The 14,941-nt window shown below is 34.3% G+C and overlaps 1 protein-coding gene across 4 annotated transcripts in view; it reads right to left on the bottom strand.

The window, feature by feature from the left end:
• The window catches only part of LRRC7 (leucine rich repeat containing 7), a 708,443-nt gene that overhangs the window by 220,121 nt on the left and 473,381 nt on the right, over positions 1-14,941 (bottom strand). For 2 of the 4 annotated variants that reach the window (XM_082688814.1, XM_082688813.1), the window contains one exon: positions 3,861-5,064. The exons of the other annotated variants lie outside the window; for them this stretch is intronic. In XM_082688814.1, coding sequence (XP_082544940.1) covers positions 5,058-5,064 — 7 coding nt within the window. In that variant the 3' untranslated portion in view covers positions 3,861-5,057. Of the gene's footprint in view, positions 1-3,860; positions 5,065-14,941 lie in introns of those variants that run through there. 4 annotated transcript variants of the gene reach the window in all.

Below are 14,941 nucleotides of genomic sequence, written 5' to 3'. Positions count from 1 at the left end.
TACATGATTCCACTTACATGAAATGTTCAGAGAAGGGAATTTATAAAGACAGCAAACAGGTTATTGTTTGCTTGGGGCTGCTGTGGGAACTGATACCAAAATGAGGATAGGCTGTAAATGAGCACAAGGAATTTCTGGTGGGGGTGATGGAAATGTTCAAAACCGCAGTGTGTTGATGATCACGAAACTGTGCATTTACTAAAAAATTATTGAATTGTACACTTAAAATGGATGAGTTTTATGTTATGAAATATATACCTCAATAAGCTGGTGAGGGGGGGAAAAAAAAAGAATCTCCTGAGTGGCTTTTTTCTTTTTTTCTTTGCTTCCTTATAGGGGCAGCTACCTGTGAATTCTTACTTTCAGTTTATCCCATTATTCACAAATCTAAATTACCATTTCTCTGCTTAAAACTTTTTCATTAAAATGTTATCATTGCCCACAAAATAAAGTCTAACTATGGCATACAAGCCTCTTTGTGATTATCTCCTCTAACCTATCTTATGGCTATTCCTTCCTCATGCATACTACTTGCACATTTTTTTTTTTTTTACCACATAATACGTATTTAATTTACACAGATTCAACACTCAGACTTCAACAAAAAAATTATTAAAATTTTAAAAACTGATTATACATTTTCTTTTTTTTTTTAAATTTTTTATTTTTTATAAACATATATTTTTATCCCCAGGGGTACAGGTTTACACACTTCACAGCACTCACCAAAGCACATACCCTCCCCAATGTCCATAATCCCACCCCCTTCTCCCAAACCCCCTCCCCCCAGCAACCCTCAGTTTGTTTTGTGAGATTAAGAGTCACTTATGGTTTGTCTCCCTCCCAATCCCATTTTGTTTCATTTATTCTACTTGCACATTTAATCCTTTGATATATTCCTCTTCAAGTAAAACTCCCTTTCCTACTGCCCACTGTTTAAATTACAATTTATTGTCCAAAAAAATCCATTTCTAATCCATACATTTCTATAATCCCATGTAATATACTGTCTTGTATGTAATCCATTGCTTGTCTAGACTGTAATCTGCCTAACAACAGAGGGTCTGCTGTACTTGGTGTCTCTAATATTAGTCCCAAGTCTAATATTAGTCCAATATTAGGCACAGAGTAGGTCCTCTATAAACGTTAACTGAACTGAACTGAATTGAAAATTTGTATTCTCTGAGGTGCCTGGGTGGCTTAGTTGGTTAAGCATCTGACTTTGGCTCAGGTCATGATCCCAGGGTCCTGGGATAGGGTCTCGCATCAGTGGGGAGCCTGCTTCTCCCTCTCCTGCTGCTGCTCCCGCTGCTTGTGCTCTCTCTGTCTCTCTCAAATAAATAAATAAAATCTTTTTTAAAAAGTTTGTATTCTGGGACGCCTGGATGGCTCAGTTGGTTAAACGGCTGCCTTTGGCCCAGGTCATGATCCCGGCGTCCTGGGATCGAGTCCCACATCAGTCTCCTTGCTCAGCAGGGAGCCTGCTTCTCCCTCTGCCTCTGCCTGCCATTCTGTCTGCCTGTGCTCACTCACTCTCTCTGACCAATAAGTAAAATCTTTAAAAAAAAAAATTAAAAAAAAAAGTTTGTATTCTGTCCAAAATTTGCCCAAGCACAGTGGTGACTAAGAATTTGGGTTTCAAATGTTATATCCATATGTATCATACATCTGAAATCAAAGCAAGTTGTGTGTGGGAGGAGGAGGAGGCAATTATTGGTATGACAGATTTTTACTTCGGTGAGATTTGAGCAACTGTGTAGTCTGTACATCCGCAGGCTGTTCTAAACCACTTCTGTTCTGAACGTGTTATTTTTCACTGTAATGACATCCATTTGCTGTACTTTTGCCCTACTAATATTTGCTATTTGTGCCAGTAAATAAATATAAACTATCTGTCTTTATCCAGTTTATGTTAATTGCTAGTGGCAGAAGCAAGCAATATAAAATAACACAACATCTATAATGATTTCTTTACCTTTTGACTAAAAATTGATAGGAAAAATCATAGTTTTGTGACACAATTGAGATCTGCCTGTTTTGCTCCAGAAAAAACTGAATTGATTAAAAAGAAAATAGAAAATGGCAGAAATCTTAGTAAAATTTGATACAAACAGAAAAACAGGGATGGGAGAGTATATGAGATTCTTTATGAATTTGCAGGAAAATAGGAAGATGTACCTTATTTTCTGAGGTATTCCTAAGAGCCACAAAAATTTACCTTCACTTCAGGAGATGTCAAGAGGTTGAAGGACAATTCAGGCTGTTGCCTACATGGTAGTTCAGGTTTCTGGAAGTGTCACTTATCTCACAAGGTAGGAAAGAGCTGTATTGTACTCTGTAATCCGGAAAGTTGATAAGCACATATTGTGCTGCCTTCTTCTTAAAGGGTATGTTTTTGTTTTTATTATTAAGTACTTTTAAGTACTTAATAATAATAAGTACTTTTAGTCAAATTCTGGTTTAATACTAATATCCCACTACTCATGAATTTATAATCAGTATATTTTAAATGATTTCACAATAGAAAATTATTATTATTTCAAGAACTCCAAATGCTTATAAACACATGTTGTCCTTTTACTATTTTACCTAATTTAAAGATACCTATCTTGAGGCTAAACATTATTTAACTACAAAATGAACATATTTAATATTTTTGTTAAGTTGGTATGTGTGACTTCTCTTAGGAGAATATTAGAGCGACATAAACATTATGAATGAATTTATAATCATCTATACTTGTTGGAACATTAACAGTGATGAAGAGCACTAACAGTGGGCAAAAATGGACCAAGTGTTGTGTTCAGCGGTATTAGTTTAAATTTTTACTTTTGTAATCATTTTTGCTGATGCAGTTTTAAACCATTACAGTTTTGACAAGTTATTCAAGTTACTTGTTAATTTTTTCTCATTAAGAAAATTTCCTCCTGGGGCACCTGAGTGGCTCAGCGGGTTAAAGCCTCTGCCTTCGGCTCGGGTCATGATCGCAGGGTCCTGGGATCAAGCCCCCGCACTGGGCTCTCTGCTCAGCAGGGAGCCTACTTTCTCCTCTCTCTCTGCCTGCCTCTCTGCTAACTTGCGATCTCTATCTGTCAAATAAGTAAATAAATAAAATCTTTAAGAAAAAAAAAAGAAAATTTCCTCTATCCTACAAATACAAGCTTTCAACTGTAATTATCATAAGACCAGAAACTCAGCATGGCTTACTGCAGTAAGATCATGCCAACAAAATCATTATCCAACAGAACTACTGCACATTGCTGCAGATTTTAGTCGCAGCTTCATACGACTTTACAGTTTTAACAATGGAAAGTCCAGTTTCTCCCTCGGAACATAGTAGAGGCAGAACAGCAGCATTTCTTTAATCATTAAAGCTACTTTCATGAAGAATGTTTTAAAAATCTCTAAAATGGCATTTGAAGGACATGGTGTGAACCTGTTATAAACCTACGCTAAAGTAGCACAATTCACTTTACAGCAGAGTCAGAGATTTACTTTTGTATTCTTAGAAAAGCAGCATACCTTTCAAAATACAGTTTCTAGAGATAGAGGTAATATATATAAGAATGACAAAAGTTAATTAACATATGGCACACACAGCTAAAAGTAATGTTGTACAATTAAGTAGATTTATGAATTTTTACATACAGATCTTCATAAGTACTCATGAAAAAATCAGCATTCCCATCATTTTAACTAAAAGAAAAAAAATACTTTCATACATATTTGTGCTTTTAACAAAGGGCTAGCATTTTAGAACATAATTTTATTATTTTATATATTTTGTGTAATTAAAATACATTAAAATTAAAAGAGAATACAAATATTCAGAGAAGTGCATTTCAACTCTGTAGGGTAGGTTTTACAAAAAAAAAAAAAAAAATGGGAGTTTGTAATTTCCTAAATGACAAAATGGAATAAAAACAAAACAAAAATGAAGAACTATTAAGCTCAATGTTTCCTGCTCATGTGTGGTTAGAAAAGAACTTTCTAATTATATTTAATCAAGCAATAGTTACAATAGAAAGAGTATAAATTCTTTGTATCTTGCTTTGTTCCAAAAAACAAGTTAAGATGGGGTGAAGAATGAATATGTCGCACTGCACCAAGATGAAGCCCTCTGTAAGTTGAATTTCAAACTCTTCAAAATTTCAATAGGAAACCTAGCCCTACTTCTAAGTCATACATTTAAAGAGTTAAAAGAAAATGCACCCATTACATCGATTATTATTTATTTTGCAAAAGATCATTACAAAGACTCATTTTACATGCAAATTGAAATGCTATAAGTCATTGAACTGTACAGATAAAGCCAATGTGGTTAATTAACAAATGTGTTTACAGTAACAAAATTAACTGTTTCACATTAAATTAAATAAAATGAAAGGATACCAAAACCAAGCAATCACTGGCTTTTCATATTTTGACTTGGGGCTATCTGGGAATAATCTTTCACTTTTCAAAATAAGCTCACAATGGAACGTTTTTAGGAAGTACGGCAGAAAAACTGGGCAACCATATTCAGCCTCTGGAAAAGATAACTGACTAGAAAAGTTCTCCTTGTTAGAGCATTAGGATGGCTTCTAAAATGACCAATTATTCTGATCTATTAAAAAGCACTTATACAAAAATTATATGTGACAGCAGCTTTAGATTACAGATAATGAAATAAATTTGATAAAAATATGGTTAATAATGTTTTCTAAGACTGATAAAATTTTGTATTTACTGAAATTTAAGGCAACTGAACACACTTGTAAAAAAATCAAGTTTCTCTGTATTAGTCAGAAATGTCATTGTTAAAGTTTAACAAAGACCAAACATTTTGCATAAATCTAGGGAGTAAGAAGGCAGCCCCCATCAGCAGGTAGCACACCAAAAATGTTTGGTTTCAATAGTACAGTTTGGGAGAACTACCTCTACAAAGTCTATTCGTGCTGATGCTCCTGATGCTGCCATTTCTGGTGCCCGAAAAGCTGCTGCCTCCACATCCTCTGTTGTAGGTGTCACTCACTGTATAGTCTCAGGCGATTGGGCAAGGGGCACACTCTGGATCTTCAGATGCTAAGATGAGAAAAATCAATTTCAATGCCCAAAAGACGGAACTCCTAAGGCAGAAGGTGACTAAAATAATTACCAACTGGTCTACAGTACAGGGAAGGGGAATGTCTGTTTGTTTTAATGCAATTCCATAGAAATAGGTTTTAAACAAGATTTTTGTAAGGAGGTACAGCTCTAGAATTAGGAAGAATATTATGTAAGATAGAAACAAAATTAAACTGAGTGGAATTGGACCAGATAACTCAAAACATGTAAACTTCCTGAAAGGAGAAAGCAAAACATTCACATAAAGATAATTGAGGGTTATTTTCTCAAAAAAATCACCTGCTTAAACTTTCATTTCCAAGGTTATTTCTGCACATTTAAATTAACTCTCTTCAATAACAAGCATTATTGATGCATGCCCTTTAAGGCAGGATATAAATGCTCCCATTGGTATTTTACACCAAATTTCAGCATCTTTTTTTTTCTTTCTGAATATAAGACTTTATTATTATTACTTTTTAAAGATTTATTCACTCATCCCAGAGAGAGAGAGAGAGACAGAGAGAGAGAGAGAGAGCACATGGGAGTGAGAGCAGGGGTCGGAAGGGCAGAGGGAGAAGGGGAGAGAGAATTCTCAAACACACTCCTTGCCTAGTGGAAGCCCTATGTGGAGCTCTATCCCATGACCCCTTGACCCAGAGATCACAATCACAAGATCAGGATTTGGGCCAAACCAAGAGTCAGATGCTCAACCAACTGAGCTACCGTAACATGAAATTTCTTTCTCAAATAGATCAGTTTCCATAACACATAGAATAATTCAGCTTAATCTGTATAGTTTTTGAAAAAAGCTCTTATATGAGAAAATATTACTGAAGAAAAACCATTGAGAGATACATAAGGGGGATGACATGCTGTAGAAGATTACATTTTATAAAACCAATTTTGACTGGAAGAATGTTTTGGGTTGTAAAAAACAATCTTTCCTCCCAATTTTTAAATTAAATATTTAAACAGCAGATTTTTCCCAGTATGTTTTAATAAAAATATGTGTAATTTGTATCTTGAAGCATATTTGAAAAAATCATTGACTTGAATGCAAAATGATAAGTGCACATATTAGAACAAAATAATTTACAAAATATTTAGCATCTCTGAAGACACAGCAGTAGCACAAATTAATATACCATGGCTATTTTGAATTAAATCAGTAAAGTAACCATCTTTTTTTATCTAAAAAATGGCATTTTTATGACAGTCATTTACACAGCTTGTGCACCTGAATCCATTATATTTGATATACTGTAAAGGGACAAATGATCACAAATTATAATGACAGATACTTATTGAACATAATTTTTCAGCAGGAGCCATCCTGAATCAATTAATCATGCTATTACTCTGTTTCAATTTTGTTCTCCATTTTTTCCAGAAAAACCACTAATCACATTTCACTTAAGGACTTATACATATTTTATTTACAATTTTTGATGTTCTACATTTTTTCAAATTAATTAAATGCTTTACTAACACACAATGATTTAAAAATGGGATATGCTTAAAAAAAGCAAATTATAGCTTCTCAGACAAATGCAATTATAGTTATACATAATATTAAATGATAACTGAATAACTTAGCTACAATATAAATTTCTCTTTGCTCCATCTAAAGATACTTCTATATTTTCAATTAAAAAATAAAAATATAAAAAAAATATATAATTTTACATTATAATACTTTTATATACAACTGAATATAATGCACATTAATATTAAAGCATTTTGTCAGAAGGCAAGAAATAGAGTCCTCAAATCCATATAAATATTAAATATATTAGAGCAAATGTTCTAAAAGTTGAACAATTCCAGGCTTACAATAGGTAGATTAGGAATGCACATGAACTATTTGAAGAAAAATTACCTATCTGCATGTTTAATTGACAGGCAATACATACACAGTTCCTTTGTGAAGGTATTTTGTCTTACAGATTTTGTTAGAATTTTAGTTTCATTTACTTATTTTTTGGTGTAATATTAAGTAGTTACTTAAAAGAGGTGTTTATTTACAAATTGATATATCTATTTCACAGCACTAACTCTCCCAATGTATATTTATTAAATCCATATTCTTAACTTTAATGATATAAGAAAAATAACAGCATATGCAAATATTACAAAAATATTATATTTTATATTTTCTCCTGTATCTTATAAATTAGATGCAGATAATACTATGTAGCTCAAGTTGAAGATAATTGTGCACTTCATCTATTTTTCTTGGATAATTTGAAATATGCAACTGGATAGCTGTCAGATGCAAAACAATTAAATCTTAGTGTTTTGTCTCAGAGCTCTCTGCCTTATCATTTGACCTTCTCAAAGGGCATATAGATTACTCGAGAAGGAATTTGTGTAACAGAATAGTAATATAGCAGTCAGTATTCTCATTCCACTATTAAACCAGCTAAAATTCAATACCACCTGAAAGCTTAAAGTATTACAGCATACAATTTGCCTTTAAAGATAAGGCACAAGTACAAATCATTTCTTAAACATCAGAGGCGATCAATAGAGACATCTTTGGAATGGCAAGTAACATTTTATTCTTTAAATACATTAGATAAATTTTTCCAATCTATGTGTCATTTGCAGCATAAGCTTATTAAAACTTAAGGAATAAAGAATATACTTTCACTATAAAATGTAGTCATTTGACAAATAAGAAAATTTAAGTTGTATACATACTATTTGTATATGAAAGGTTGAACTAAATAAAATGCAATTGTGTGCAAGCTAAAACAAGTTTTTTGTTTTTGTTTTTGTTTTAATTTTTAAAATTTAAATTCAATTAATTAACATGTTATATATTATCAATTTCAGAGGTAGAGGTCAGTGATTCATCAGTCTCATATAACACACAGTGCTCATTCAACTTTTGAAACTCCTTTGTTCTAACATATACCTTATAATAGTTCAGAATATTTTATTGATATGCTAAGGTATTTCAAAGGAATTTAATAAATAAGTGGAAGGGTATTTTATCTCTGGTCTCCATGTGACTACAGAAGGTGTGTATTAAGAGCTATAAAAGGGAGGGAGTGACAAGATTTTGTTCGGTGAATTCAAGAAATACTATGAAGAGATAATCTATGATCTGAGTATTTTTCAATAGGATACTAGCATACAGTGAAAAAGAAGATATTCTAGGCAAAGGGAATTGCATGTATAAATATATAAAAACTTTAAAGCAAATAACTTAGAAATGGTGAGATCTTCTTTTATAAGGGAGCTTGATAAGGAGGGAATTGTTGGAATATGAAGCAGTTTATCCTAAGTCTTTAAATATTTATTTCTATACCCCATTCTTTTTGTTCAACCTAAAAATATATTTCTTTATCTATTCAGGTCAAATTCTTACTTCTGTACTTGATCCCAGGCCCTATCAACATTTTTTCTTTTTTTTTTTTAATTTTTTATTAGTTTTTTAATGTTACTGAAGATCTTCAAAAATCTTGTCAGCCCCCCCCTTTTTTTAAAATTTCTTTTCAGTGTAACAGAATTCATTGTTTTTGCACCAACCCAGTGCTCCATGCAATGCTTCCCCTCCATAATACCCACCACCTAGCTCCCCCAACCTCTCACTCCCCGCCCCTTCAAAACCCTCGGGTTGTTTTTCAGAGTCCATAGTCTCTCATGGTTCATCTCCCCTTCCAATTTTCCTCAACTCCCTTCTCCTCTCCATCTCCCCATGTCCTCCGTGTTATTTGTTACACATGAAAATATGTTCATCATCACTAGCCCTCAGGGAGATTCAAATTAAGACCACATTGAGATACCACCTTACACCAGTTAGAATGGCCAAATTAGCAAGACAGGAAACAACGTGTGTTGGAGAAGATGGGGAACTCTCTTACACTGTTGGTGGGAATGCAAGTTGGTGCAGCCACTTTGGAGAACAGTGTGGAGATTCTTTAAGAAATTAAAAATAGAGCTTCCCTATGACCCTGCAATTGCACTACTGGGTATTTACACCAAAGATGCAGATGGAGTGAAAAGAAGGGCCATCTGTACCCCAATGTTTAGAGCAGCAATGGCCACGGTCACCAAACTGTGGAAAAGAACCAAGATGCCCTTCAACGGACAAATGGATAAGGAAGATGTGGTCCATATACACTATGGAGTATTATGCCTCCATCAGAAAGGATGAATACCCAACTTTTGTGGCAACATGCTTTATGCTGAGTGAAATAAGTCAAGCAGAGAGAGTCAATTATCATATGGTTTCACCTATCAACATTTTCTAGGAAGGATCTGGATTCTTTTTTTTTTTTTTTGGAAGGATCTGGATTCTTAAGTTTTCTTCTCTTTCTTCAGTGTGGTTCTCTCTATTGGCACCTTATTGTGCCTAGCTCAAGTTAACATTTATTTCTTGTTTGCTGAACTAAAATTTACTGAGCAGCTACTTTGTTTCAAGCAATGTACTAAACATCAGAGAGCAAGATGAGCTGGTCTCTGTCTTCCTCTCTCCTCTTCTGAGAAAGGCAGTCTACCTTACTTCCTTACCAAACATTAAGTCATCAGCCCACTGCTCTAGATTTCTTGCCCCTCTCACTTAATGAAACTGCCTTGCTCTTAGGGAGCTCTTAGTTGTCCTAGTAGTTAGTCATGACAGTTTTGAAAATATAGAAAGCAATCTAGAACTGACTCCCACATCTGCTGCTGTCTGCTGACCTGACACTAGTTATTTGACTATTGGTTGAGTCATTTTCTTAATCTATAAAACAGACACAGTGACACTTAACACACTTTGCTGAGTAAAGCTCAAGATGAAATACAATGCATGCTTTACAGCTCTTTGCCCAGTGCCTGGCACATAAAAGTTCAAGGAACTGTTATTAGGTTCACAGTCCAAAAATCTTTCTAATTCCAAAACCAACAATTATTTCTCAGTCTTTATCTTTTTAGGATCTCTTTACTTTTTTTGCCTATTAATTATTCCCTTCAGGAAAGCATTTCCTTAAATTCTACAAAAGGCACTCTTCTGCTTCATTTCATGTGTTGCTGCCTCCTTCATGAGCTCATTTTTCTCTGTTCTGTAAATATTGTTTTTCTGTTCTAAGTCCATTGCTCTTATCACTTAATACACAGGATCTGCTCCCATAACATATGTACTAATGACGCCCAAACCTAGACTTCCAGTCCAATTTTCTTTGAGCTTCAGATTCCTATATTTAACTGTAATCTAGATAGAGAACTGAATCTTCCCACATTGAATTCATTGTTTCTCCTTTAAACCAGCTGCCCTCTCTGGATTTTTTTTAAATGGTCATTTACCTTCACTGACTTACATTAATAATTCTGCAGAACATTGTGATTTCTTACCTGGATTATTACAACAGCCTGTTAATCCATTCCTTCTTCCTGAAATTCATATTCCACATGGTTGCCAAAGGAAATTTAATCATGTCACCCTCTTATGAATTGAATTGCCCTCCAGATTCATATGTTGAAATCTTAATCCTCAGTACTTCATAAAGTGACTATATTTGGAAATAAGTTCTTTAAAGATATAATTAAGTTAAAGCGAGGTCACTAGAGTGGAACTTAACCCAGTATAACTGGTGTCTTTATAAGAAGAGGTGATTAGGATATAGATTCACAGAGGGAAAAAAATGTGAAGACATAGGGAAAAGATAGCTATTTACAAATCAAGAAGTGAGACCTCAGAATAAACCAATTCTGCTGAAACTTTGATTTTGGATTGCTAGCTTTCAGAATTGTGAGAAAATAAACTCATTACACTCATTTGTAACACTTTGTTATAATAGCCCAGCAAATGAATATACTACCCTGTGCATATTTCTTCAGTAGTTGTTCAAAGTGCATGGGATAGAATCTCAACTTAACAAGCCTCCACAGAGCTACTATTCCTTTCTATTTAGTTTCCTCTCTGACCAACTTGTGTCATCACATTATGCTTCGATAACCCTCCACCACTTATAGTTCCTTGCAAACACTGTGCTCTTTACCTTTGTACCTCTGCTACAAATTCTTTGTACCTCTATTACAAAGTACTTTTAATTCACCTTAATCAGGAAGCCATCCTTTACCCTGAGTTGATTTTTAAGTAATATATAAAGAAAAGTTGTAAAACATAGATACATAGAAAAAGGGGGGGGGAAATCACTATAACCTTTAACACTAATACGACCATTATAACTCTTTAATGCTTTTCCTTCCAGCCAGTTACACAATTGAGATTTTTACACAGCTGAGATTTCACTGTACAAGCAATTTGCATTCTGCTTATTTGATTTGATACTGTTTTTTGAGCATTTTCTATTATTTAAAAAAACATAATTTTAACGACTCTATAATATATTTTGGCATGTTGGTGCACCTTGATTAATCTAATCATTCTTCCACAACTAGAAATTCAGAAGTGATTATTGATTGCCCCAGGCTTGTTCATGAATTTTATGTTATGACTCCCAAAGTTTTAATTCTAGACTTCTCTCCTGGTCTTTGCATCTATGTATCAAAGATACATAGGACCTCATTACCAGAGCATTTTATCAAAACTTAGTCCAAAATGAAGCTCAGTATTTTTACCTGTTACCATTCCAACCCTTCCCATATCTCCCAAACCTCTTTGTACCTGTCTATTCACAATAATTTACCAAGTCTCCCAAACTAGCAGCCAGTGGGTCATCCTGACTTTTCTTTCCATCAGTCTTTCCTGATTCAAATTCAGTCATTTACTAAAGGGTTTTGACTCTGTCTCCTAAGTGTATCTGCGGCTTTCTTCTCCACTCCACTGTCATTGAAACTGGTTCACATGATCTCTAAGCAATTGAAATAGTCCCTAAATCTTCCCCTCAGTCCACAGACTCTTCAATTCTATCTTCCTCACATTAGCTTCATAACTTACACTGTAACTGTTAAAGTTGTCACTCCCTAGCTTAATTTTTCTTCAGTGGATCACTGAAAACCATGTTTTAACTGAGATGTTGAGTAAATAACTGAGTTATTTACTGAGATGTTGCCTTTTTTACTTTATAAATACTTTGGAATGCAAATGTGTTTTTTGCTTCCATGAGGATTAATTTTGAAAGGTTTTTAACTGCCCTATTGACTTCAGAGTGTGCTTGAGATTGATTTCAGTAAATTGTCCTGTATTCTAAACTTAAAAACAGATAAACCCATGCTCCAACTATTTCTCATGGCCCTGTAATAAGTGTTTTATACACAAATGCACACACACACATATATATTAGATTATTACTTATTTATGTGTTATTCATTCCTTTTTGCAACCCTCTGAGGAAATCAGCCTGACTTTTCCATATCAGTGTTTCTTAAAGAACTATATTGTGACTGTTTACCTAAATGTGTGTGTGCCTGACTCCATCCCTAAACTGGGAACTTGGGAAAACATACTATAAAAAGTAAAAATTGTTAAAAGATTTAACTATCTGCACTGTAGGTTCAAGGTAGGAAGAATATCAAAAGAGTAAGAGGAAACTGAAAAATAAGGACCTTGTACAAAATCATAATCAGAACTGAAATAAAATATTTTTTCATTTCTAAATTCTTTTGGCATGGGAACATATGGTAATTCTGTGAAGTTCTCTATAATGTACATCTTACTAAAATTGCTTATTTAAATCAATGTCCCGGGATGCCTGGGTGGCTCAGTGGGTTAAACCTCTGCCTTCGGCTCAGGTCATTCCAGCATCCTGGAATCGAGCCCTGCATCAGACTCTCTGCTTAGCAGAAAGCCTGCTTCCCCCTCCCTCTCTCTGCCTGCCCCTCTGCCTCCTTGTGATCTCTGTGTCAAATAAATAAATAAATAATCTTTAAACCAGTGTCCCAAAGGGCCTTAGAAAAAATGTGACTTATTTTTCCTACTCTGAGTATATACATATATATATATATATATATATATATATATATATATATATAAACTCCTCAAGGTTTAGTCAATTTGCAAACAAATTGGAAATTTGTTTGGAAAAACAATGAACATATTGCTAAAAACATTATTATCTTAAGAACAACTCATTAAATCACAAGCAATAATCAATAAAAGTACACATTCATCATCTCAAACATGGAACTTAATGAAGCCTTGATGGTAAGCAATAATTACCAAAGAAGTACTAATGCAGAACTGATATTCAGCACTAACAAATTAATTTTAAAGCTAATTGAAAAGAAAATTTTTTTGAATAATACCACTATTTTTAATAAATTTTTTATTATATTTTTTAAAGAATGTTCTGATGCATTCGTTATATGGGACACTTGGTTATATATATGTTCTTAAGGACTATAAGAATAAGTTTTGTAAAGAAGAAATGATGAGTAATCCTAAGAACCAATGAAGATCCATGACTGAAAATGTGGATGCCATCTGAGCCTAACCTCTAAGATTTATTAAATATACTTTGGGAGAATAAGATATATCTTTCAGATATCTAGTCTGCTGTGGTGTGTCACACATTGCTGGTTCTCCACAATCTCTCCAGTTTTTGCTCTACTTTGTGAAAATTGATAAAGGGAAACTTCACCAAAATGGGATAGAAAGGAAAGAGGGGGAGATAAAGGTGGACACCACTTAACAACAATTATGGCAGGAACTGTCAATTACCAGACCTCAGCAGAAGAATCATCAACTGGAAAGAATCACCAATTGCAATGCCCTCCTCCCTGGAAGGGAGGATGTACACTGCATCTCCTATAAGAAACTGACTACCTGGGTGGTTCAGTTGGTTGAATGTCCAGCTCCTGGTTTCAGTTCAGGTCATCTCATGGGTCATGAGACGGAGCTGGAGCCCATGTTGAGCTCCACACTCATCAGGGAGTCTGCTTGAGGATTCTCACCCTCTGCCTCTCCCCCTTGAGCATGCTCTCTCTTTCTCTCAAATAATAAATAAAAAAACTCTTAAAAAAAAAAAAGAAATTGACTACCATAATCACCCCTGGACTTAGGCTTTTCTCCAGTGGACTCATGCTCAAAACAGCCCCTTCCAAATTCCTCCTTCTTCTCCATTAAATAATATTCCTTGGCTTTGTTTGTTGGACTTGCCTAAGGTCTTGCCATCATTATGTGTCCTGATTTGAAATTCCCTGTTAATCCCAAATAAACCTATTTTTACTGGTAAATTTTTTTTTAAGGTTAAATAATGTCTAGACTCTACAGTTGTCCCAGGTCTGGCATAACAGCCCTGTCTCCCTTGAAAACCGCATATTCCATAAAGGACGTTTAGCTTTAATAGAGAGGAAGCAAGGAAAACATTCCATTTTCTCTCATTTTCTCCATCTGTTATTTTCTTTTTTTCAGATGCAGTGACTCAAAAAAATTTTTTTAAACACAGCAAATCTACTTTTTCCATTAGAATGCTCATCCACTTGGGCTCTTTCATTCCCCAATTTGAGGGTTAAAAATAACAACAGAACTAAAGCAAAAACATCTTGTTGAGTTTAACTTGGATTTCATTCTTTTGCCATTTGAGAATTTGCTATCTTAACAACGACAAATATACTCCTGATGAAAAGTTGGATGAGGTACATTTAGGCCAAGTTTTCCTCTCCAAACATTTAATCTCTCACTAAATATTCTTATCCACTTGCTGGTAATACCAGAGAGCTATATCTTAACTCATTATCACTGGTGAATCTAAAATTATCTTGGTCACAGGCTGGTTTTCAGGTCACTCTTGAAGCAACAGGTGCTTTGTTTAGTTGCTCTGTGTCTGATATTTATATAAAGAGAGCTCTCTTTGGTGATTCACTTTTCTGATGCTCTTGAGGTCTTTAACTCCTTGGCTATTGGAATCCAGTGGCTATTAGTGTTGACTCCAAAAAGTTCACTATGTCTCCATCCCATCAC

The sequence above is a fragment of the Mustela nivalis genome, assembly GCF_964662115.1.
Source record: "Mustela nivalis genome assembly, chromosome: 10".
In the NCBI taxonomy this organism is placed as follows: Eukaryota; Metazoa; Chordata; class Mammalia; order Carnivora; family Mustelidae; genus Mustela; species Mustela nivalis.
This window is presented reverse-complemented; position numbering and strand designations above follow the sequence as displayed.